Genomic DNA, 27,333 nt, shown 5'->3' with positions numbered 1-27,333 from the left:
GCTGGGTGCAATCGATTGCACACATGTTGCTTTGATTGCACCTAGTCAGAGTGAGCATGTGTACCGCAATCGGAAGCACTACCATTCACTCAATGTACAGGTGGTATGTGATGCCACGATGAGGATAATGCATGTGGTACCCAAGTTCCCTGGTTCCAGTCAAGATTCCTCTATCCTGAGGAACTCTTCAGTCTTCCATGCGTTCGAAGAGGGACATTTTGAACCTGGTTGGCTGCTGGGTGAGTACATATTTACATGTTCTAACACAAAACACATGTTGATTTAGGAATGTTGGCATTGTAGAATTTGATCACTAATGTCAGCTTATGTGTGCTCCATTCATTATAGGTGACTCAGGATACGGAATTAGGCCGTGGCTCTTGACTCCGGTGCTAAACCCTCAAACTGAAGCAGAGGACAGGTACAATGCAGCCCATATATCTACAAGATCTGTTATAGAGAGGACATTTGGCCTACTCAAGACCAGGTTTAGGTGTCTGGACAGAACTGGTGGGGCTCTTCTATACAAGCCTCAAAAAGTGTCTGATATTATCCTTGCCTGTTGCATTTTGCACAATGTTGCACTCAGGCACAATGTACAGTCAGACCTAGCTGAGGCTTTGGTAGACGAGCATCCCACCCATGTAGCTGCTGAAAATGAACAAACAGCCAGTGGTGGCCAGACACGACAGAATCTCATCAATTCATTTTTTTCTTGTAAGTACAAACTCATATGTTCCTAGTACTACTTTTATAGTTTAATTATGTTATATTAACAATAATGTTTCTTTATATAACCTTCTGTTAGGACACAGATGAATATGGGTTGCACACCTTTCTTTTCTCTGCTGTGTGCACAAAGGGATGTGGCACCGGTATGTTATTGTTGCACAGGTTATATAATCCCTCTTCAATTGTACTTTAGTTGTGTGTATGTGAATACAACTTGGGTAACAAAGCAATAATATTTTAGCATTGTGTTATTCCTTATGCTAAGACAAAACACATATTATGCCCATAATCATTCATGCTTCTAGTATGCTTACATACAATGTTATTGGTGCAGTGTAACATGTACATCCATATGATGTGTACACCAGGCTGATTTACATTTTGAATGTCATGAAATATACATGGTGTTGTACATTTAACACCAAATACACACTTTGCTGTGTTGTTTACGGTACTGAAGATGGCATGTCAATGTTTGCAATTTATATATTGTTCCTTTGCATTATAGGTATATCTCCAGTATGACTGATCATGGTATGTATATTTGCTGACATCTCTCATAAGATGTGGCTACCTCAATCTTCCTATAATTATTGGAACTAAAAACCCAACATATTGGTTTAAACACAAATGTTACATATATGTACTTTCTGTATCATGTATATGCATTTAGCTACTCTTGAGCTTTCATGTGCATTGTATTACAAAATGATTACTCACATTTCATCACATTTTATGTATGTTTCCTTATAATTTCCATTAATGTAATATAGAGGTGGTTGGAGAAAAGGGGATAACTGTACTTATTTGTTTACTTACGGGAGCACATTCATCACTAGCATAGACACACTTTTTAAGACAACTGTTTGTGTCTCTATCAATTGGTGTAGGATCCATGTATAACACCGACAAATGATAACACCAGCTTTATTATGGTAGCTTATATCATCATATTGACTATACTATGTATTTCTAAACGATTAATAAACACAGTAAACTATAGTTAGTTAGGTTAATGAAATATACACAGAAACGTACTTCATAACATGATGGTGATGTCATATTCAGAACATCATGCATTGGAGGGGACCATAACATCTGGCCAGTAACATTATTTGCTACAGTCCCAAACCATTTTATCTACATACCCATGTAACAAGAGATTTTAAAAATAAATGGCTACTTGGTTGTAAGTGTCCTTTACATTGGGAGAAGGAGTGGCTCACTGAGTAAAGACACACACTGGCACTGATAGTTTGAAGCAGGGGAGTCTGGTTCAATTCCCGGTGTGGGCTCCTTGTGACCTTGGCCAAGTCACTTTATCTCCCTGTGCCTCATGCGGAAAAAAAACATTTGTACGTTCCACGGGCCAGGGACCTCAGGCTGAAACATGTGTCTGTAAATCGCTGCGTACAACTAGCAGCCCTATACATGAACATGCTCATATTATTATTATTATTGTTACATAGTTTCGACAGTCATACGTTCCATTACATATTAGAATACACAAATGTGTTAGCAGAGTGGGAATGGTTGTTATATATAAAACACACCATGTCATAAAATGTTAGTAGTCATTAAAGAACACTCAATAAAAATTCATGAGGCACTCTTTTGCAACATCATTATGTTAATTAAGTGCTTATGCAATATAGGCATAAGGGTATCACATTTTTAATTGTTTGTTAATAAGCGCTGCAAGCAATATAAAATTAGTTCCATATGTAGTATAGTAGTCGGTGGCTCCTCCTCACAATCATCTCATATAAAGGTAGACTCTTCTGAAATCATACATTGATCCGATTGTATCTTCCCCGACATCTCTGAAATACAGCAAACACATGATGGTCAAAGATGGCACCTTACTAGATATGCATCCGTGACAACGCGTTACGCAGCTCTATATGATTGTGTAGATACACACGTCAGTCACTTATATGTTAGAAGTAAAACTGTTCATCAGTATGTAATGTTTCTTTAAATTTGTAGCAGGCATAACTATGTATAAGAAGTGAACGTTGCCTGTATACTGAAAGATGTGCGCGCACATCTTTGTGTGCGCACGCACTTCACGCTTGGCTCCACTAACTGTTAGCGCATGCGCAAAACAAAGCGTACGTTGTGCGTTCAATACATGTTGAAAATACCAGTAAACATAACATCTTTATTTCAAATACAATGAAGACGAAACTACATTCGTTCTAAACGAGTACATCTGTATTCTTTTTAAACAGACGTGTTTGAACAGAAAGCACGGCCGATAACACAATGCGCAAATGCAATACGTGTGACGTCATGTTAAGCCAGCGTGAAACGCACGCTAACACTCCTCCCACTCAATTAACATTCGGCTAACGCCCAGGGTACGCCTACAAACACTGAGCCGCACGCATCACACACTGCAGTTACCGTTACTATAACAAAACATGACAGCCAATAGGCTTTGAGGCGCGCACGTCGCTTGGGGGCGGGACTTACATCACTAATCCTTTTTAAGGACGCCTTGGCCCATGACAAGGGTCCCACGTCATACGTGGTGGACCCGGTTTTCAATGTTGTAGATGTTGCATGATAACAAAACAGGTATGTGTTAGAGTAATGGTAAAATGTTGCTAATATGTTTAAAGGGATAGGAAAGTACGTATATTTATTCCGTCAGCAATGTGTACTACTCTTTCAGGTCCTACTATATTGTATTAGGAAACAATTTGTTTGTGATCGCTACATGTTATGCAGTCTGCAATGTTACGCTGTATCCACGCATTGAAAGTGAAAATGGTGGTTACAAAAAAAAAAAAAATTTAAACGCAGAGTCAACGCATAACGATTGTTATATTTACCATTCTTCTAGAATTAACTCTTCGCCTGGCTGCAACTGGTCGCTCCAGAAATGCAAGCCATTTTCATCCACGCTTAACCCAACCGCTGAATCCAGTATGGCACATATCTCCTCCAGGATGCGCTCATAGGAATCGCCACTGCTTTCTTCAAATAATTGGTCGGGAGGTAGGTTCATTTCTTCCGGTTCCCATTCCAATGCAATTTCAGCTGAAAGGCTTGGTACATAATCATAGTACTTTTGTTCTTGTACAATGTGGGTTTCAGGAATGGAGGCTGCAGATATTGCAGCACGTATCGATTCAAACGGATCAGTAGTAGCGGATACATTGCTATTGCCATTAGGAATAAATATGCCTTTCACGACAATATAAGTGCCGTCTTTCAGGATAAATTGTTTTTCCGGGGCAATCTTCCAGAAACCATAGGTGTGTTGTAGCTTATCCTGGTCACGTTCAAAAAAGTCATTACTTGATAAAGTGAATCTTATTGAGGAATTAAAATTCCGTGCATGCTTACGGTCTTGGTAATAAGGATATTTTGCTCGAATGAAATCATCGATTTGGCGTGTGCTTGCTTTCTGTCCGCGACTGTTCAAGATGGCTTCACAGATCATGTACTTATACCCTAAAAGGGGATTAATATTGTTAACGAATTCATCAGCCATGTCTGAGTAGCACAAAAGCTGTGTGCAGGTCTGTGTTATTTGCTCATCAAAATGAATGTGCTGAATGGCTAACAAACTCCTGTTTTTCCTTGTCAAGGTCAACAAAAGTAACTACTTTGACTCCTTATTTCAAACGCCAATTGGATTTGTTTGTCTAATTGGGTTAACAGTTGTGGTTCGTGATATGGGACTGTGGGAGAAACATTTCTCCTTCTTTTATCTCGTTTGTGAAAAACATCCCTAGACTGTGAATGCGTTCACATAGTGTTTTTTTGAAAACTAACAAAGACCAGTGTGTGAAAATATTTCTTAGCCAGGCATATCAGTAAAAACACACCTGCAAAAAGAAATGTTTTTTCCCCGCTTACATTTCTGTGTGTATGTGAAAGTCTGGTTAACTCCCTGTCTGCATGAGTTTAAATACGTGTGTATATATATATATATATATATATATATATATATATATATATATATATATATATAAATATATCTCTTATAAAAATATATATATATTTATATATAATATTTTTTTTTTTTTTATATTGCAGGAGTACACACAACATTGATGGCATTAAGTATACCTTGTATGAAACCTATTTAAATGGTGAGAAACATGATTGAATTAAGTAATAAACATTTGTTTAAGCACAATACTGTTAGAGTCTCATACTTAGGATATTTCTCAAACATTAGGCCTGTATTATTAAAATAGTGTTTTCACAAGGAAGCATGAAGTGTATTAGTTTGTGTATACCAGTTTATATAGTACTATATATATATATATATATATATATATATATATATATATATATATATATATATATATATATATATATATATATATATACACACATATATACATATATATATACACACATATATACATATATATATATACACATATATACATATATATATACACATATATACATATATATATACACATATATACATATATATATACACATATATACATATATATATACACATATATACATATATATATACACATATATACATATATATATACACATATATACATATATATATACACATATATACATATATATATATATATATATACACACACTCACACTCACACTCACTCAGTGTGTGTGTGTGTGTGTGTGTGTGTGTGTATATATATTATTATACATTCTGAGATGTTATAGAAACGAACACACAACTGATTAAAGGACAAAATTACAATGGCCAAGCAAGGCAAAGGTAAGTAATAATTTACACATAATCCTGCTGTACACGTACAAGAAAGATGTTTGCACTTACTTAGGTGTTTTAATAATTGCATGTGACTAATATGCATATGCAATTCTTACATCAATTAACACACCCAAATGCAATGTTTTGCTGCAAAGTCAATGGCAGCTTCTCTAAACTTAGCAACTGGCTCCTGGTGGACCATTACTGAACAGACGATTACAACATAAATATTTATAACACAATTAATTATGAGTGTTAACATTTCCAAAACTTCACGTGTACAAGAACATAGTTGAAAGTTTGGAAACAACACAGTCTTCAGCATACATACAATAGTAATTAGATAATCTGAAGTCAACAAAACAAGGCCAAAGACATATTTTCTGAATTATAACATTTATTTTTTTTGTTCCTTTTGCGAGCGAGTAACAGGCCTGCTTGTTGTCTCTTGAATTTTCCTTTTTCTTTTGCCACCAACTTTAGGCACAACAGAGCCACTTTGAGTGGCCTCTGGCACTTCACGGGCAGGGCTTGTGGCCAGTGACTGTTCACCTACGGGGCTTGTGGCCAGTGACTCACCTACAGGGCTTGTGGCCAGTGACTCACCTACAGGGCTTTTGGGCAGTGATTCACCTACAGGGCTTTTGGGCAGCGATTCACCTACAGGGCTTTTGGGCAGCGACTCACCTACAGGGCTTTTGGGCAGCGACTCACCTACAGGGCTTTTGGGCAGCGATTCACCTACAGGGCTTTTGGGTAGTGACTGTTCACGGACAGGGCTTGTGCCCAGTGACACATGTGAGCAAGTTGGTAGACACTGCACAAGTGATGGTTGGTCTGTTTCATGTGTGTCTTTTGTTGTTTTTGACCAAAAACTGGTCAGTAGTAACTGCTTGTATTTTGTTTTTGTGGGCTCCTTTGTAGGTGTCAGCTGCTGATTTTGTACAGATGGCAGTGGTAGTATGTCGTCAGGAACCTGCACAGCAATCTCTGCTACTTGACCGGTAACATTTGGGCCTGGTGAATGAATATCAGATGAATGTGGTGAAAACTGACCTGCATGAACAGATCCTGGCTGGGAGGTGTTGAATTGTGGTACATTAGTCATTCTCCAGTAATTAGCTTGTGTTTGCTGAACAACTAATGCTTCGAATGAGGTGTTGATTTTTTGCAACTGTTTAGGCACTTCAATGAAGACTCTGTGGAGATGTGCCAATTGTGATACTGTTTCTTCCTGCAGTCCAATCATCCTTTCCAGCACTGTCATCATGTCTGAATGGCGACGATTTTCTGCGTCCACTATTTTTCCCTCTGAAGCTACAATTGCATCGTATGTGGAAGTTGATGGACGATTTGGCGGTACAACAGTTTCTATTGGCACCTCTTCATGGTCACATGATTGTATTTCAGTCTCTTCTGTGGCGTCATCCTCATCATACTCATCATCCTCATCACCATGATGTTCTAAAAAGAAATGTACACATTATTAAATGGCATGTTAATGTATGCTGTGTTACTATGTAATTGTACTATGTCCTAAGTAACACCTAACATGTTAGCATACGTTTTATAACCTCATTAAAAACTACCTTGACTTACGAATAATGTTTGGACTCAGTATGAAATATGAATGAATGAAAAGTTGCTCTAAACTCAGAAGTCCTACATGATAATTAACATCACTAACACAATACATGTTGCCTTACACTTAATTTTCACTGACACTAAGTAATCCTATTTAAAGAAGATGTGCAAAACAAATAATGCACATGACAACATAACATATAGAAGAGCACATATTATATGGCCAGCAAATGATACACTCACCTTCTAGTAGTGTTGAGCTGGCTGACCCAGGTGAAGACACTTGTTCCATCTCAGGTGACACATGTCCTCCAGGGGCAACTATATATAACAATAACATAAGTTTTACATTTACATGTGTAAATATTGAACAAACACTTATTGTATGTTCTGTATTTATGATTAACTAACAACATCAGTTCCTTAACCGAAAATGTGTGTGAAAGTGAACATAAATAGTTGTAATAACACTGTACATGCCTGTGTACTTAGAATTTTTGAGTTCCCTAACATACAACATACTATGTTTCTGCAGTAATGCGTGAGGATAAATAGATTAAATGAGTACATAAAAATCATATGTTGTGTAGTGATATCAGTATCATAATGTACATAACTATCATGAGATGACCATTCACAATGGTTATCATGAAGGTGGTCATATTGCAAAAAGTGTTGTTTTTGGTAGAGGATATGTGTGGTACATTAATCGAAGATGTGGCACACCTGAATGTGGCTGTGACTCAACAAGACAACACATGCAGTGTGTGATAATGTGTCTTTCATAGTAGTTCAACTATAGATATGAGTGAACTAATGTGTGACGTACGCTTTGATAAGTAATGAGTTGTTGGGGCATTTAGTAGCTAGAGTTAAGCTTTCAAATGAGTGTGATTAACTTCAGTTGTGCTATTCAGGTTGTAAGAAAGGTATTCCCTTCCCCAAAAAGCCTAATCAGCCACACCTTTCAATGACTTGAAACAGGTGCAAATGGTGTGAACTAAGTTGACCGTGAAATGAGGCTGTAATTAGTGTGTGTGCTGAACCCCACCCCCTCTGTTGAAGTGTATGCTGTGATGAGATATTAATTGCAGCTGCTTTAACACAATGGTAGATGAGCTAAGTAGTCATCTGCAGTGTTTAAGTTATGAAAACAATGACATAACATATGCTACGTGTGCCTCATTATGCTGTCTGTATATGACATAAAGCAAAAATGGACCTTTTCATAAGCAACTATAGATGTGTTAGTGCCAGTGATGTTTGTAGGCCGTTACATGCAATTTCTTTGATGCATGCTTAAAATAGGCAGTAATGTCATGTTTGTCGGAGTAAAATCAATAAAATACACAATAACATGATACATATTTCTGTTCTGTACCTGTAGCTACTAATAATTTCTCATGAACATGTGTTACACGTGTACTACCCTGTTGTTCCCCATCTTCGCCCACCATCAATTGCTTCCACTGCAGCTATGCATTTTGGGAATTCACATGTAAATGAGCACGCAATGGCACGTGCTATATTAGTTACTGCTTTTAGTAGGACTACTACATATATTTCTATTTTGAGATATATATATACAGAATCAGACATATACATATATAGATGCAGGTATGCTTATATTGTGAAGACAGTATAAAAAGCAGTGTAACTATGCAAAATAACTGTAAGCAACGACACGCCTAGTACAGTAATATTTATCACCTGCTGGAAATTGTGACGGATAAATTCCAATGTCACGGTCACCAGCCAAGCCTTCCACGACGACGGTAAGTAATTTTGGCCGAAGCAGCTCCTCCAATGGAGTCAATATGAGACGTTGTGGTGTGGGCCCACCTCCAGTGCCAGTAGCATGCACGCGTTGGTCTTGTATTTTCTTTTTCAATTTGGACCTAATATCATCAAATCTTTTCCGACAATGATACTTGTCCCTGACACTATTCCCACAGGCATTGACACCAATGACTATTGTGTCCCACATTTCTTTTTTGCTTGCTGCACTTGTCCGCCCTTGAAAAACATATAAAAGATATGAGGTAAATGAATAATAATATAAGCACCAGTTTCCTACACTGCTAGCTGTTCCAAGTGATAGCAAACATGCTGTTTTATGTGTAATATGTGCAGCACATGAGCATTCACTACTAAACCTATACATGTAAGCAAGGTTGCATTCATATTGTATGCAGTTCTGGCAAATTGACCGCCTGTGTTTATTTGTCCTTGTAAGGCATGATAAAAAGCTGTGTTTCCACACTAATGAACATAGAAAGATATTGTGTACCCATATTTGCATATGAACAAAACTCAGATGACCTAGGATCACATGTATTTGAATAATAAATGTAAAGTTACACTTACCTACTAAATGTCCATATATACTGTCATAGTGCTCCAGAATGCCAGTGACAAGAGCCCTATTTTCCTGGTCATTGAAGCGAGGATTACGTGGCTTCTCCACACGTTTTTTCCGAGCAGGTTTAGGGTCAGAGCTTGGCTGGTGCTGACTGGACTCTCCTTCTTCCAATGGAAGAGCCTCCAAAAGCTGGCCACCAGCAAGCACGCCACCACCATCCACCCCATCAGCAACTGCGCCACCAGCAGCACTCCCAGCACCAGCACTCCCACTCCTAGCACCAGCACTCACACTCCTAGCACCAGCACTCACACTCCTAGCACCAGCACTCACACTCCTAGCACCAGCACTCACACTCCTAGCACCAGCACTCCCAGCACCAGCACTCCCACTCACAGCAACAGCACTCCCACTCCCAGCACCAGCACTCCCACTCACAGCAACAGCACTCCCACTCCCAACAACAGCACTCCCACTCCCAGCAACACCACTCGCAGCACCAGCACTCCCACTCCCAACAACAGCACTCCCACTCCCAGCACCAGCACTCCCACTCCCAGCAACACCACTCGGTGCACCAGCAACATCACTCCCCTGAACAGAACGTTCACTCCGACGCGTACTCGCACGAGTAGCACTCCCACTCCCACCAGCATCACTCTTCCCACGCTTTGCGGGCATACTTCCAGCACTCACAAAAAACAGACAAGAAATGTACAGGCAATCACACGACCCACTTCCACATATAAAACAAGACAAAGATGTAAACAAAACAACAAAGGACAAAGCTCACCCAATACACAACAAGTCTCTCAGTCAATATGCAAATGTTCAATCGTCCAGCTCTGTGCGTCTCTCTCTCTCTCTCACTCCCAACAACACAGAGAATGATTAGCAGTACACGTTGCCTTTAAATATGGCGCGCAATCAAAAACATGCTTGTTTCGCCTGATTCAGCAAGATTTGTGATTGTGCAACCTAACAGCACCCCGCCACGCACGCCGATACACCTGTGTGTGATCGGCTCATCATCGTGAGAGTGGGCGGATTTGTTTTCTGGTTGATTTTGAATGTATTCGGCACTTACTGCATACGGAGAGGGAAAAACGCCAATAACATGACTAATCGATAAGCTTGCCGATTTCACATAATCGTCGCTTACTGCATGAGGCCCATAATGTTCAAGGACAATGATATTGGGTCCCTATTCCTGCTGTCCGGCCTTCCTGTTTCTCACCTTTCTCCCCTACAATCTATCCTAAACTAAACGCTGCTGCCAGAATCACTCTACTCTTTCCTAAATCTGTCTCAGCGTCTCCCCCTGCTGAATTCCCTCTCCTGGCTTCCTATGAAATCCAGCATCTCACACTCAATTCTCCTCCTCCTCACTTTTATAGCTTTACACTCTTCTGCTCCTCCTTACATCTCAGCCCTAATTTCTCGCTATGCACCACCCCAATTCTTTCGTTCTGCTCAAGGATGTCTTCTCTCTACCCCCTTTGTATCTAAAGCCCTCTCCCGCCTTAAACCCTTCTCACTGACTGCCCCACACCTCTGGGATGCCGACTAGCACCCTCTCTATCCACCTTTAAGACCCACCTTAAAACACACCTACTTAATGAAGACATTTGACTGAAGAAACATCTTGACTGATATCCGGCAGAATGTTTTCCAATATTTTTTTGACGAATAGTTGAGCCAGGTGGTTTCTAGTCAATGGCTCAACGAGTGAAGCGTCTGACTAAGCCGACATCTCTCCCTCTATTTCCTGAGCTTAAAATTCTCACGGGTAATGTTCACAACAACAAATGAATACCAATCACATTGAGACCACGGTGAAAAGTACTTGATGAAACAGTTAAAAAACTAGACTTAAGTTAAACAGGCAAACAATTATAAAGGTGCAAGGTACATTTCATAGTGCGTTACGGCTACACATCCAACGTTTTAAGATTTGCAAGTGCCGATCAGTCAATTATACTACAGTACAAGAACGGAGATTCCAAATGTACTATAAAAATGGCAGGTTGCATTGAATGAACAGTTAGCAAGATGCCGAGATATGTCTCCATCCCCAACAGGAACTGTGCAACAAAGACAAGCTGCATAGTCACCAGTCACCTCGTGACATCTTCAGCAAGTGCGCTTCACCACAATAGGTCTGGTTCCCACAGAGGCTGCAACCAGAACCCTAAAAATTTCAGGCAAAGTATGGAGACCCCAGAGGTTAACCATGTGGTACAGTGCAATCTGTATGCAGAATTTCTGACTACCGGCAGAGAGAACCATCACAGGAAATACAGATCAAAAAGAAAGAGCTACACTCCACTGTGCTCAAATCCAGCAATTTAATGTAGGCTGCTAAAAAGGATGGCAGTGGAATGAGAATGGCCAGGGAGAGCACTGATATTAAGTGGCAACCTTGCAGACACACCTTCTGGAAGTCATCAATAATAGTTAATTTTATAAAACTACAAATGGACCAGAATATCTCTGCAGTGTTACATGATACAAATGTGACACTGTGCTCATTTGCTTGTCATTTCCCAGAATCCCTGGCTGCAGTGAAAGCATTGTATGCTAAGAGATAAAATGGTGAAAAGCAGGGTTGCAGACCTGTCTGAGACATGTGAACGTTCTCACAAGTGGTATTTTTTATTTACTGTACACTGTACGGTGGAAGGTTCTTGTCCCTTTTTTACCCACCACAACTTATATAATGTATAATAAAAAGGAAAAGAAAGGAGAAAGTATGCAAATGCTTGATTAATTGCTATAATCATACAAAGAATACTAGGACATGAAAAGGGGAAACAAATAGTGTAAAACCGACAGAAGGAAGTGAAGATGGAAATTAGGGGAATAAACTGGGGAAAGAGAAAATCCCCCAGAATGAGTATGGTGAAGAAAGTGCAAGATAAAGCAAAGAGAGAGAAAAATCAGTGTATATGAATGTAATATTGATATCCATTATAGATCTACATGTTCGTTTATGTTAATATTTTAAGACATTCTACTAAATTAAAAGTTTTTCAAGCATCTGTCATAGTAAAGCCATTAAACTGTTAAACTGTGTGTGTCATGTCTTGTATATACCCTGTTCACTTATGTAACTGTATTTGTAACCATGTATTATTTGTAATTTAACTCTATGCCCAGAACGTACCTGAAAACGAGAGGTAACTCTCAATGTATTACTTCCTGGTAAAACATTTTAGAAATAAATACGTAACAATAGGGTTAAGCATTTTGCCAAGTGTGTTTTTAAGTACTGCCCTGCCCCATCACAGAGGGAGTTAACCTGTTGGTCTATGTGTTCTTTCTAACACAAGTAATTAAACCATTAGGGAAATACTTTGTTTAATCAAAACAACTGTCTTATAATCAACTGTTTATACTTAAATGACATTAGCAGAACAAGTGAAACTCTCCAGGTCCATGAATGTTAGGGTGGGTGATGTTTATGTTATACATGCTTCAAAGAGTGTTAAAGCTCATCAGGCTCAGACCATAAAGGTTAAACAAAGGACAATTCTATACTTTCTGTGTAATGACAGGTCAACACGAATTTAAAATAAAGTATGTTGTGTACATCCCTCAGCAGTGTCATTTAAAAGTACAGCATGCACTGCAGTGGTTCATCATAGAGTAGAAATTCATAGACCACCACTATGACAAGTATCAGAAAAATAATTTCACCCTAAAGTTTAAAAAGGGGTATATTACATTTCATATGTGTATGACCTGGAAGTTACCTGGAATATGATGACTTTGTGATGCCCACAACATGTTGTAGTATCTTTTAGTCCCAAATTCAGACAGGAAACATAGTATTTCTCTATATGGGGTTTATTTACAGGGATAAATAATACACTAACAGGCTAACCGTCCCTTTAAGTAAAAACAAAATCATAAAATAAACTCCTACTCTTAGGAGACTAACTACACATTCAGCTTCAACCCTTACTACGTGGATGGACAGCTAAGCTGGTTACCACCCAAAACAGGTACTATTATAGCTAACGTATAAAGTATCTGAACAGAGCAATAAAGGGTTTTGCTTATCTGTTACTCCAGGGTATGGTGCAGACATCCCCGCTTCAGCACGGTCTTGCGTCCTTCCTTCCAAGGGGAGTTCGGCCCCATGAGAGCTCAGAGAATCTCTCCTCTGTAAGTTGAATGTTAAGGACAGGACACCCCCGCTTCAGCACGGTCTCTTGTCCTTCCTTCTTCCTCATGGGATTAAAAACCCAGGCAGTCCCAGCAGGCTCCGCGACCACCGTCCAGCGGGCCTAGGGGGCTGTGCCAGCATCCACAACTGGGGAGAACTCTTCCCTGTCCCCCTTCTCTAGGAACAGCAGTCCGTCTCTCTATAGCAGCTCTCTGTCTGCCTTAAAACACTTCCTTATTCAATCAGCAGTTCAGCCTGATGAATTAGTTTGCAGCTGCTGCTGGCTTCTCTAGGGAGATTGGAAAGTCCCTTAGCTGCCCTATTCCAGCACCTAGATGACAGTGATGGTATCACATATCCCCCTCCCCAGTGTAACATTGTCCTGTGACGCGGCCCGTGCACTATTCCTGTGCACCAGCCTCTTTGTCAGAGACATCTGACATCCATCTCTTCTTTTTCCTTGCCTTCCAGTTGAAGAGTTTTTTCTGGGCCTGCAGTCTGGTACTTCGCTACTTTCTTATCTTACACTTATTTGATTTAAGCGTTGAAGCTCAGCTTTTGGTGTGTTACTTTTTGGAAAAGTTCCGGAGCATCCTGCAGTCTGTTGGCTCTCTCTGCCAGCTCAGCCCGGACGCTATCCCGCACTGTGACCGTGATCTGCACATCCTGAAGATGCATCTCCATCTTTTTCCTCTTGTGCTCAGAGTCTTCTTTACCCTGCAGAAGAGCCATGACCTCGTTGGTCAGCTCATTGCGTTCACTCGCCAGTGACTCTTTGGCAATCTCTGAAGACAGTAGCTCCGCTTTAGCGGTGGTGGCTTTTGGACCTTTCTTCATCAGCGTACGTTCAGCATTTGAGACTAGAGACCAGCCATTCACCACAAGTTATGTATTTAGTTCTACACCATTTATCTTCAGTACTTCAACTTGGACGGATTCTTATTAACCCCAAGTGCACCCTATGGCACCTCTCTATTATAGTCGTCAGACTCGTAGGCTTGGACCTCTCTTTCTTGATTCTTTAACTTACTCACGTGGGAGTGTCACTGGATAATCTGTGAGGTATTTCTTGTCTTACGATCACGACACACTTCCGTCCCATTCTCATCCGAGACTGTATCTTTATAGCGGCTGCCCTCATGGCAAGCAATCCACTTTGAACCCCTTGGGAACTGCAGTATGACTGGATTCTTACTGTGCTACTCCATCGCAACTTGGTCCTTCCATTTCGTTCCTTGTGGAAAGTAGACTGTGGTAGTGCAACGGTGTTTTAGTTACGCTTACAGGAGCGAACAACTTGCTCAAACTTTGCCTTCTCATTTTGCAGTTGAGTGATGTTCGCAGCTTTCACTGTACCCTTATCTTCACAGGCATTCATTTATGTGGGATACAGATGCTTTGGCCGGGCCAATACATTTTTCTGTAGTGGAGACACATGTGTATTTCTGTTCCGTGCAGCCTCATTCCTTTTTAACTCTACCGCCATCTCTTCCATGGACTGCTTCTGTGACCCGATTGTCTGTTTTAGGTTTGTTACCTCTTTCTCCAATATCATCTAAGAAACCTCCTCCTGGGCAGCAGTAAAGTCCAATGTAGCGTCCCGCTCAGTCTTCAGAGCCTCGAGCTCCTCGCCTAGGTCATGTTTTTGTTTCTCTGCCATCTTGCGGCCAGCACGCTCAGACTCCAGGTCCTTCCTCAGGTCTTGAAGCTGTCCTTCTGTGTTTCTTTTTCCACTCGGTGCAGCTGCAAGTTCAGCTTCTTTGGAATTGAGTCACGATTCCACATCTGTCAGCTGATTCAAAGCAAGGCTTAAATCTGTTTCCTTTTCTCTATTCATGACCTGCAGCTGCCGTTGCTCCTCCCGGATCTTGTCCAGCTCCAGCTGCCACTAGGCCCCCTCATTGGCCATGTGGTCCAAAAAGTTGCGGGTATTGGCCATCTCGGTCTCAAAGCATAGTGTCAGGTCAGTCTCTTGACGGACAGACACCTCCCCCCTCTCGGTGAGCTGTATCTTGCGTTCAACAATCTGTGTCTGCAGATTTTTAGTTTGATCCTGCAAGTCCCCTCTCAGGGCCTTTACCTCTTCCCGGTGATTGCTCTGGGTTTGCTTCAGAGCCTCCTTCATATTTTGGAGCTCTGCCATTTTTGTCACTAGGATCGCCACTGCTTCTGTTTTCCACGCCTCTTTCTCCTGGGTGTATTGACTTTTGGGGATGGAGCAGCCACTCTGCTTCTCCATCTCTTGCTCCAGTTTCTGGACCTTTTCCCACTCCCTCTCATACAGAGTCACCTGGCATCTAAACTCCGCCTCACACGATGTTCTGGTGATGCTCAGCGTGGCCTTCAGCTCCTCATGGGAACATACTGGGTACTCAGCAGTTCCTGAAGCACTTGTACTTGGTTAGTAGCTTGGACCCTTTCTTTCTGTAGCACTCGCCGCATCTCCTCTGCCTCCTGCAGACTCGTGCACAGATCATGCACCTGACTCTGTAATAGATGTGCTGCTCGGGTGCACTGCTCCAGGAAGACACATTCTTCTTGCAGCCCTATCTCTGCATTCTGTAGTGCTTCCTGCACATCTAACTTTTCCTGGGTCAATTGCTTTTTCACTTTTTCTGCAGTTTTGAATTTCTTTAACTGTGCATGCAATGTCTAGTATATAATGTACAGTATAATCCTGCTCACTTAATGTAACTATGTATTTGTAACCATGAATTAGTCATCATAACTATGCCCAGGATATACTTGAAAACGAGATGTATTACTTCCTGGTAAAACATTTTATAAATAAATTATAATTTAAAAAAATGTACTTCCCCACAGAACTTTGCATCTTTGGTCTTCTGCTGCACTGACAGCCATTTAGTGAACCCCCAAGCTGAATCTTCGCCGATCGATCACAGGAGAACAGATCGATCAGCAACTTAGCCGATTATATTACTTATACTATAATTGTGTGTATTCTACTGATGCACATATTAAAGGGAAAAAAAATTAAATCGGCAGCTTGAACTGCTGCTTTAAGGTGTGCTATAACCACTGTTTAGTAAATGTGGATCTATCTTTTTCTACTCCACTGCACTACAAAAAGGTGGTACTCATCCTAATACATGTTACTATCTTATATGACTATGGTGTCAAAACCCTCACCATCACATAACTATCTCAAAAGTACACAGGAATGAAATTCTTCTATTAGCTCCATGTGAGGTTGAGAAAGTATTATCTGACTGTGCCACCAAATTTGAGATTTAGAGACGTGTATAGTACATAGGCAGTTCCATGTAGAACACTCCGTTAAAAAAATGATTATATATCTATGAACACAGGTATAATGATGTATATATCACAAATGACAAACAGCACCACCTACATATATATAAAACAAACTAGATCGGTCTAGAAGATAACGCAGGAGCCAGACGTGCAGAGACCATCAGGTGCTGCTTCCTTCGTTACCATCATTTCTATTGGGACTGGAAGTGTCTGCGGAAAATCTTCTATACAAGTATAAGTTCCTTTCTTAGAAGCTCCAGATGGGACTCTTTCTTGTAAAAGGGAAGTACTACTACTTTTTTTTATATTTAGGAATGGGCCAGCAGAAAGGGCTAAACACCCTGAAACATTGATGCTGCCCCCTAAATGCTTTGGACTATGTTTTTTTATTTTTACTTTTTCTATTTTTTATACTTTGGACCTACTTTTGTATCTTGTTTTAGTGTGGGGTAGACCCTATTCTGTTTCACAAGTATAATGATGCCCCCAGTCAATGACTATGAACCAAGGAAAGGATTGAGATGATAGGATAGCAAGAAAATGACATCACGGGAGGAGGGGTTAGGATAGAGATATAGGCAGAGAGGAGCACGTTAGCTGAAGAAAGAGAGAGTAAAAGACAGGACCTGTTTCAAGGAGCTTAGCGAGAGATACAGCGTATGGCAGAGCCTTCGTAGTCTGTCAAAACAGCAATGTTGGACATCCCCTTTTTTGGTCTCTTGGAGCCACCATACCTGTGGAGTCTGCGGATCAGCCAATCAACACTGACAAGCAGCAGGGAGTTCTGCGCATGCGCGGCGCGCAGAGACGGACGAGGAGAGGCACAACAGACTGTGCACGAGTCTGAGAAAGCCTCTCTGTCCCGTGGACCCAGACTGACAAGTCAGGAGTTGAGAACGAGTGACTGGAAAGCACCTCCAGAAAGGACAACTTTTTAAGGACAGTTGCAGCAACAGAAACCACCACAATCCTTGTGGTTGGTCGTTTGTAAGTGTATTTTATCTCACCTCCTAAAGTTTTTTTGTAATAAACAGTATTATGCTATGCCTCTCTCCACTCTTTTAAGGTAACAGCAGAAGGAAAATAGAGGAGTATATACCACGGGAACAAACACACAGGCAAGTGTTAAGTTCTCTATTTCTCTATAGATAAAGATATTGATTATCGACGCCTATTATACCACTTGTGTGTGGTGTTCTTTTGTTGTTGTCTTTTTTATCTACATAAGGAAGAAAAGGGCAATAAGACCACGCGCTGGAGGACAACTCGTCTTATTGTTGGTTGTTTAAATGTTATCAAGTTAATTACTCTATATTGGAAAATATCTTGCTATTTTACCATGTTGACCAATTCTAATTATTTGTCTTTTATTTATTATACATAAAACCTGTGTATATCTCTTTCCAATAGTGTTTACTGTAAATGTGTTTTGATTTAGTGTTCCTATATTATATACTTGGTTAAGGGATACCAAAAACATCCAACAAAAGTGGGTTGGACAAAGTGGATTGGAATAGATCCTTAATCAGTGAATTAATGTCAGAGAGTACAGTTTAGCTTGAGTTCCTGGTCTTCATTATGAGTTCACAATCGGTACTTCACTGTAAAATCACGTAGTAGTTTTTCATTTTGAAAATATACTAATATAAAAAAAATAGTAGGGACTTATAACCATGGATACCATTGGGATGGGCACACATTTGCAGGTTCAAAATCACAACTTTGCGGATTCAGTATTCCTGTCGAACTCAGAATCAACCAATTCAAGTATTTGACGTTCCAGTCAAACTCAGTCAATCTTTAGAATGGATTTTCAAATCCAAGTGAAATACTGTACAAGTCAAAACCCAAGAGGCTTATCCTCTGACTTTTTTATTTTAAATAAACAGGTCAAACTTTTGAGTTTACGAATGGAAAACTCTCACTTATGCACAAAAGTTCTAATTTTGAAAATGTGAAAAATATCTATTAAATTATAATATTTAAGCTATAAAAAATGTTAAATACAAATGTATAGTCCCATTTATTTTGCTGTTCTATTGAGCTTCTTTTTTATGTATTAAAGAAACTCTAGGCAAAATGTATGGTAGTATACAGTATTATATACACTAGTATTTGCATGATAAAGTGGTCATAGTAGACAATCTTTTACTTTTTGTCCTAGTGGCATTTTTAACACAATGTGTCTTCGTCTTGTAGTATATTAACTTTATATTAACTTACAGAGAGACATTTACATCATATGCAAGCGCACGGTTTACACCAAAATTAAACACTACCCCATTCCAGAACACTGTTTGCTGTAATAAAAGAATGTTTCCAAGACTAGTATTGAGAGAGAAAGCAGGAGAGAGGGGGACATTATACAGCATTTACTGTATGCAGACCTGCTTCACAGCACAGCAACCAGTGCTGAGCTCTTTCTTCTCGTGGTTGCTTGATGCTATGCACAGGGAGACTGTCTATAAGGTTTTTTTTTTTTTAACATTTTTAAATGTTTAAATCTTTTTCACTGGGTGTTTTTTGACGGATGGCAGTTATGTACTATATGTAAGCCGACAGTTTAAGTCACTAAAATAAAAACACAATTCCATTATAGTACACTGTATGGTGTTTGGAAAAGAAAACTAGTCCTAGATACTAAAAGTACATACTGTACTTGTCACTTACTGTCCGTGTTACAAAGTTAAACCTTGGCTAGTAATAAAAACAAAAAAAAATTAAGTAGAAAGGCTCTTTATATGCCAAAATGTGAAATGGTGCGTTGACCATTTGGCATATTGCGCAGCAAAAAAAATAAAAAGCCAATATAATCTTGAATTTGAATAGGTACAACTTCACAAAGCAATATGTTATATAACATACCCACATGTCATACTGTACAGTATAAAATAAAGAGGAGAAAAAAAGAGGGGTGTGGGGCACAGTAACTGAGCCCCACACAACAGAAGAAGTAGTAGTGTTTAGACAATGTCAGAGGAAGAGGCCAAGGAGGAAGCAGCAGAGGCAAATAAGATAGGGATTTGAATATTGGAGACATGAAGAAGCGGTTGTAAAACATACAATACCACCCTCCCAAAAAATAAGACTATCACAAACACAAACTTTGAAAAGGTCATGATGTCAGCTACACATCTCTGTCATTATCTCCTTACTGATTCTATGCAGTTGGTAGTATCCCCGGTGTTGCCCTCTGTAGTAACACCACTGACAAAACAGTAACTATGGTATTTGGGATACACGTCAAAAGATTCAAACGATAGCTACTGATCAGAGACAACTAACACACTAATCTGGCCTCGGTTACTGTTCTGGCTCTCAGTTACCTGTAGTAGGGGAGTAGGATCAGGCAGTTTAACTCGTCCCCTTTAAATGCACACAGAGTCCTTCTACTTTCTGCAACTTTATTGTAACGGGTATACAGGAACATAGAATAACTGGGGGGGTCACACTTGTGAGAGTAAAAAACATCAATGCCTTGTTCTGGGAGAAGCAATGAGAAAGGGATGTTACTCACAGGCTGTTGGTTCCAAAAGAGAGCATGCTTTCTTATCCAGGAGTGAGGATCGGGCGCAGGCTCCGCTCCAGTGTTTGAGCCAGACCTTGCTGCTGCTGGTTCCTCATCAGTGTCTGCTGTGCAGATCCCACCCAGCAACAAATCAGGGCTCTGATTCTAGTATCAGCTTCTACTGTGCAATTCTTCAGCAATGGGCAGTTCCTCCTTTATAGGCTCACGATTGCCTCATCAAAACTGAAATACTATTATGCTCAGACGATTTGCAATCGTGCTGGTCGCAAGCACACTGTTTTGCCTTGTCATGCCTTGCTGTACTTTATCTTGCAGTTCCTTACCTGTACCCTTGTTCCTGTTTATGACCAACCAACTCTCTCCAAACCTCGACCACGGCTAGTGACCCCAACCATCCATACCCTCTCTTCCCTCCAACCACGGCAAGTCTATCTACATTCTTTACTTCTCCAACCCCGACCCGGCTACTCATAACTACGAATCCAAAGTTCTTTGGTGCCACAGGTGTCAAGGTAGGTGCACCAGTCCAGGATGGCTGGGCGCTCCTCAATTTCTCTTTGGCAATAGAGATGCCAAGCAGGCACGCCAATCCAGGATTTATTCCAGGAGCAATGGGGAGCGCAGATGTATGCACAATAAAACACATGCAGAATATAGTGCAATATTTTAACACAATCAATATACTGTGAGACTTGTGTTCTGTGCAGTGGGTACTCACAAATTCCCAATTCTTTAAAAGCGTGTCCAAATAGTATTTGGTAGTGTGCTAGCTCTATTTCTTTTATCTCAAAATATGATGCGCCTCTGGCGTCAGGTCACCTTCATGATTTCAAAGATAATAGCGCCTTAAAAACAATCTGTGGAGCTACGACCGATCAGGATCTCTGGGCGTTCTCTCTGCCCTCTGCAACGCTCCTTCCCATCCCTCACTTCCGCAAAGTGTTCCGGTTTGGTCTCGAGCAGGTGTGTAGATCACGTTGCGTCCTCTGTGGCACACAAAGACAGGATACCACTCAACGCATTTCACCGGGCTTGCCGTTTTCATTTCCTGAAGTAGTGCAGGGGTAGGTCTGGTGGCTGTACCTCACTGTGTGCTGTGTAGAGCTGCAGGCTCTGTGCAGCAGTGCTGTGCAGAATGCATGGGCTCTGCTAGTCTGTGTAGCTGTAACTCCCTGTAGCAGGGGAGTAGGATTAGGCAGTTTAACTCGTCCCCTTTAAATGCACACAGAGTGCTTCTATTTTCTTCAACTTTATTGGAAGGGGTATACAGGAACATAGAATAACTGGGGGGTGGCACTTGTGAGAGGAAGGTAAAATATCAATGCCTTGTTCTGGGAGAAGCAGTGAGAAAGGGATGTTACTCACAGGCTGTTGATTCCAAAAGAGAACATGCTTCCCTGTCCAAGCAGGAACAAGCAAAAGGACTATGCCAAATATGAAAGCATAGTAGTGGGAGTGAGGAACAGCTCAACTAGCTGAGAGAAAGAGACGTTGCCAAGGCAACAGGCTGGGAGCAATCGGGGAAAGCAACAATGTTGCAACTAAGGCCGCGTCCCAGTGCCTTCTACAGCGCATGCCGAATGCCGCCCCTCAATGGGGAAGGGCCCAGTAAGCACCTTCACCGCGGAATGTGAAGCCGCGCTCTACTACAATTTTTCACAAAGACATTCAAATTGAATTTGCAATTTGCGACAGAGGGGTCGCCACGCCCCCGCCGGCAGTTCAGCCAATGAGGGTGAACCAGCCATGTGAGGTCATGGCCACAACCCTGGAAACAACCAGCCACACCCCCCCGTCACAATCTCCGGCATCTTCTCCCAGGTTGCGGTAGAGCGCTGTGCACGTGCCGCCCGCCTGCCGGGCGCGCGTGCTACAGTGCACACTGGGACCGCGGCCTTACACTGAGAAGCAATGGCTGCCTCAGAACAGGGAAACCAAACATGCAGAGAAGTTCAAGGACAGATACCATATTTATATATGTGAATGTATGGCTAGACTTAAATCTAATTATTGGATTGCATATTGACAAGCTGACATCCAAAATGTATAAATTGCTCCCAGTTGGGTATACAAGTAAATCTTACCCATGCCCCTTGGTCGGAGAGCATTGCACAACAGAACCAAGTGCCAATTATTGACCTACCTGATGAAAGGCTGTGTACGGGCCTGAAACATCGCTTTATGGCGTGGTATGTACTTTTACCAATAAAGGCAACTTTTTTTTTTCATTATCCATGTGTATTGTTTGAAGTGAATTTGGATATTCCTCTACGAATCGTGAGTATTACATCTTGGGATTGAGTGCCATCTAGCTTTTGCTTTCAATAGAAAGGAGGTACTGTAGGAGCACTCACATCATGGTTTGGAAACTGCCTCAAGTTCATGGCTAAACCCTGCAGGAGTAGTCAATGAAGAAAGTAATCCTGTCACGAAAGGCCAGCATAACTTAGGTCTTTGCAAAAATATAAAACTTTTATTTATGGACTGATCAATATTTCGATCCAAACACGAACCTTTATCAATGTCTCTTTTACTTTACATTTGATATAACTCAATATGCCATTTGCCTCATTATGTGACTACACCACGTATCATTGTGATACAGTATGTTAACTAGGTTGGCAATCCCTTTGTGTCCAAATGCAAGATACATTTTTTTTCTTACTTTCAAAAACTTTGTGGACAAGTTGCGCGATGATCAGAGCAAGATTCTCATCCCTACTGAACACAGAACATATCAAGTTAGATCCACTTCTAGAAGCCATCTTATGGTTCCAATGTTCAATAAAGAAACCAGTCTATCTTCCGTCTCTTACCGAGCACCCCACGTCTGGAACAGTTTACCCGAGTCTCAAAACTACCACCTATTTAAGATGTTTCAAGACTTCAGATATTTCAAATCTTTAACATGTTTGTAACTGTACAGAGGATATACCTAAAAATTAGAGGTATCAATGCATTTTATCCTAGTAAAATATTTTATTTGAAAATAAATTCAAAGAATTTCCGCACCAAGGATATGGTTCCTCTTGGTGGACAACCAGCCCTACAATAGATGTTTGTCAGTGCATCTTTATTAATCATTTAACATTTTTTCAGTTATATTATTTCAGTTTCCTAATTGTTTTTATGATTATATTCATGCTTCATGATGTTACTTTAGCATTTTCATACTTCTTTAAAGTTTGAGAACAAATTTTAAAAAAGTGCTTTCAGCTTCATGTCTTTTTGAATGTCAATCACTCATTTCATATTGTGCATCCCAATATTATTATAGTAATCAATGTTTTCCCCTATTACTGGGCACTTCTAGTATTATATCCCTTATCACTACAGGCATACCCCGCATTAACGTACGCAATGGGACCGGAGCATGTATGTAAAGCGAAAATGTACTTAAAGTGAAGCACTCGCTTTTTCCCACTTATCCATGCATGTACTGTACTGCAATCGTCCTATACGTGCATAACTGATGTAAATAACGCATTTGTAACAGGCTCTATAGTCTCCCCGCTTGCACACAGCTTCGGTACAGGTAGGGAGCCGGTATTGCTGTTCAGGACGTGCTGACAGGCGCATGCGTGAGCTGCCGTTTGCCTATTGAGCGATATGTACTTACTCGCGAGTGTACTTAAAGTGAGTGTCCTTAAACCGGGGTATGCCTGTATGTAGCAGGGATTTATTTTCTTACCTCTGGGTGGTGCTCACTGGAGCTCTGAGTCTTTTCTCTGAAGTGCAGAGGCCATCTTGGGAGGAGCAAAGCACTTGTTACTGGTCCTGTATGTGTTGCAAAGGAATAGACCATTCCAGGCTAGGAGGGGAAGGCATACAGTAGGATGCACTGGAGGCTATGTTAAGCTCTCCCAGGCATAGGCCAGACCCACTAGGCCCCAGATAGTTCCCTTAGCCACTTTTTAGTTTGTGAATATTAGGGTGGCCATATAGATAGGGAAATCCCTATAGTGCAAGATCCTCCATACAGTGCCATTTGTGAGGAGTAAGGGGAGTGTTGTCAAGAGACCCTGCTGCGGGGGATAATTAGCCTGTCTCCTCAGGAAGTCAGGCAACCGCTCACAAGCTCCAAAAAGGTACAATGGCAGCAATCATATAGGTTCAAGGGGTAGTGCTTCTCCCAACTCTTCAAGGGCCCCACTGGTGCACCAATAGTGGGAGGACATACAAGGTATCCCCTTGGGTGGGTGAAACTGTCACTGGGAACTCCAGGGCTGGAGACAGTGAGACCGAATTGCTATGTGCATGAGCAATGCACGAGTAGGTGTAAGTAATTAATGCTAGTGTGTGTATATGTTATGCTGTATGTTACTTATTATTGGTAAAGATATAGATATATATATATATATATATATATATATATATATATATATATATATATATATATATATATATATATATATATATATATATATATATATATATAGTTAAGTTATGGTGAGTAAAAAAAATGACAAAAACCCTCCACAGCAAAGCAAATATGCAAATGTAAATACAACTGTATGCTCATCTGCATGTCTTAGGCAGGTCTGCAACCCCGCCTTTCCCCATTATCACCCAGCACACAGCACTTCCACTGCATCTGGGAAATGACATGCAAATGAGCACAAAAAGTGGCACTGTGTGCTCATTTGCATGTCATTTCCCAGAATCCCTTGCTGCAGTGGAAGTGCTGTGTGCTGGGTGATAATGGGGAAAGGTGGGGTTGCAGACCTGCCTAAGACATGCAGATGAGCATACAGTTGTATTTACATTTATATATATATATATTTATTGTCTCCACGTGTGTGTTTATTGTGTTGGCAGATAGTTTTCCTGGGAGCGATTACCCGTTCTTAGGCTGGGCTACGGTCAGGTGAAGGCACAGCGCAACTCATTACCCCAATCTCCCATTCAACACAGGCTCAGAATCCGTCCTAATTACCATCGTGGGAATACCCGGGAAAGGGGTGTTACAACTATATTGGAATTAGGAGCGCCCTTTACACAGTTTTGTTTTTTTTATTTCAAATTTGCCCTATTCTGTTACAAATTTAAAATAAAATCAATTGTTGCCAAAAACCAAAACACCACCAATAATAGCTACCCTAAAGCTGAACAAAAAAGTCATAACACTGATGGAGCCTCTGATACGGTAGATAAAAGGCCATATTTACTAAGTGGTGCTATTCCTCAACACACCTACTGGACCCTTTACAGTTAATTCATTGGATTGAGTCACAAGGTGTCTTCAGGAGTTAGATGGTGTCCTGTAGAACAGCACTGCTTAGTAAGTATTGGCCAAACTGCTTTAATTTCCACTTCTAGGAAATAAAAATGGCTACTGTCAATGTCATACTGACAAACAAATAGATAAGGGGAATATTACTGTAATGCATGCCACTTATTTTTATACCAAGAAGAACAGAGCTTAGTATCAGCTGCACTGATAGATAAATCATCATGGTTATGCTGCTTGTTAAAACAAAGGTTTTATCAGATGATTGCCGCTTTAAACTCATATCCTGGGTCAAACCATATGATCCATCAACTTCAGTATCCCGTATGCCACGGTGGCAAATACTGGACGCTTCTGGGTTAGTGAATCACCCACTTGTTGTCTCCACATATGCCCATGCTTCTAGTGGCCATCCATTAACCTCCTCTCCATTAGTAGAAAGAGTCATATTTTTAAAATATTAATGCAAACCATCAAATTCCTGAACAGGACATACGATAACACAGAGACACACACACACACCATAAGCAATATTACCAGCCTACCTCCATGTAATACTGATATTCCAGCCAGTTACAAATCTACATTTGTCACATACATACAGTACTATTGTGAACAAAAATGTACTGTATTTATAGTCAGGAAATCTCTGGATTGAAATATTATGACATGTATCGTTAGTAATTCGGTATTAGGATCACACCGCATGCTGTATATATAATGTTTGCATTTTTTTTGACAATTGCCAATGAAGCTTGGATAAAAGAAAAGAAAACAAAAGGGAAATGGAGATTAAAACGAACAAGATTGCTCTTGAAAAGGAAACTGGAAGCGTATCTGTTTTAACAAGGTGGATAAATAGGCAAGTCTTTCCTAAATCCGAAATCAAAGGAAAATATCGATGCAGCAGTCTATTTCATGAATGTAATGGCAACAATATTCCTTGGTATAGATTTATACAACCCTGAGCTCTTTCTTGTAAAATGCGCTTCTTAAGACTGCCAAATGCAGTGGAAGTCATTTACTCTTCCATAACATTTGTTCAGATAAATCTTTAGCTCTTCATTATAACCATGGCCCTTATCTTGTAGTGAGGTGAAATGTTCAGAGCTGGACCATGCAGAATGCTACATTACAGGTTTGGCTATTATAAAAACACAAAACAACTAGAGTCTACCAAGATATCTAATGCAGGTTCTCCAAGTCTGTTCCAGTATCTCCATCTACTCTATCATCACTAATGTTAAAAAGTGAAGATATCAAGGGTAGATATTGTAGTGGTCCATAGTCCTCCCACTTCTCCGAAATAGAATTGAAAACCCTTTTTCTTGTTATTCTTAAATTAAAAATGTAAGTCAGCAGGTTTGTATTAATTCAAATATATTTGAATATTTCAATATCTATGTTATACTTTACCTAACACTCGTTATACTTTGTACATATCTGATAAAGCTTTAGGCAGGGGATGAACTAGGGGAGGGGGCAGCTACGCTAGGCGCAGCCTCTTAGGGTGACGGTTGGGCAGACGAAGGCAGCAGCAAAGGAGATGGGGACCGCCCCAGCAGTCCCATCTGGAAGTTAGTCTCAATCTCTGTTGTCTGCAGCCAGGACAGCCACCCCCCTCCCCCCCAGGTAGTGGGGAGGAGGGGGACTTTTAAATGAGCCAGAGGAAGTGGAGAGAAAAAGAGATGGTAGATTAAGGGAGGGAGTGGGGGGGGGGGAG

The 27,333-nt window shown here is 40.6% G+C and overlaps 2 protein-coding genes across 9 annotated transcripts in view; both read right to left on the bottom strand.

Annotated features, from left to right (window-relative positions):
• PKNOX2 (PBX/knotted 1 homeobox 2) overlaps window positions 1-27,333 on the bottom strand; it is a 752,321-nt gene that overhangs the window by 332,499 nt on the left and 392,489 nt on the right. The gene's annotated exons all lie outside the window — the stretch shown is intronic.
• Window positions 5,856-7,461, bottom strand: LOC142498102 (uncharacterized). Its single transcript, XM_075606606.1, has 2 exons — window positions 7,286-7,461; window positions 5,856-6,922 (listed from the first exon to the last, which is right to left on the bottom strand). Exons 1-2 carry the CDS (start codon window positions 7,380-7,382, stop codon window positions 5,856-5,858), a joined length of 1,164 nt encoding a protein of 387 aa, XP_075462721.1. The 5' UTR covers window positions 7,383-7,461.

Source organism: Ascaphus truei, chromosome 6 (assembly GCF_040206685.1).
Source record: "Ascaphus truei isolate aAscTru1 chromosome 6, aAscTru1.hap1, whole genome shotgun sequence".
Lineage (NCBI taxonomy): Eukaryota > Metazoa > Chordata > Amphibia > Anura > Ascaphidae > Ascaphus > Ascaphus truei.
This window is presented reverse-complemented; position numbering and strand designations above follow the sequence as displayed.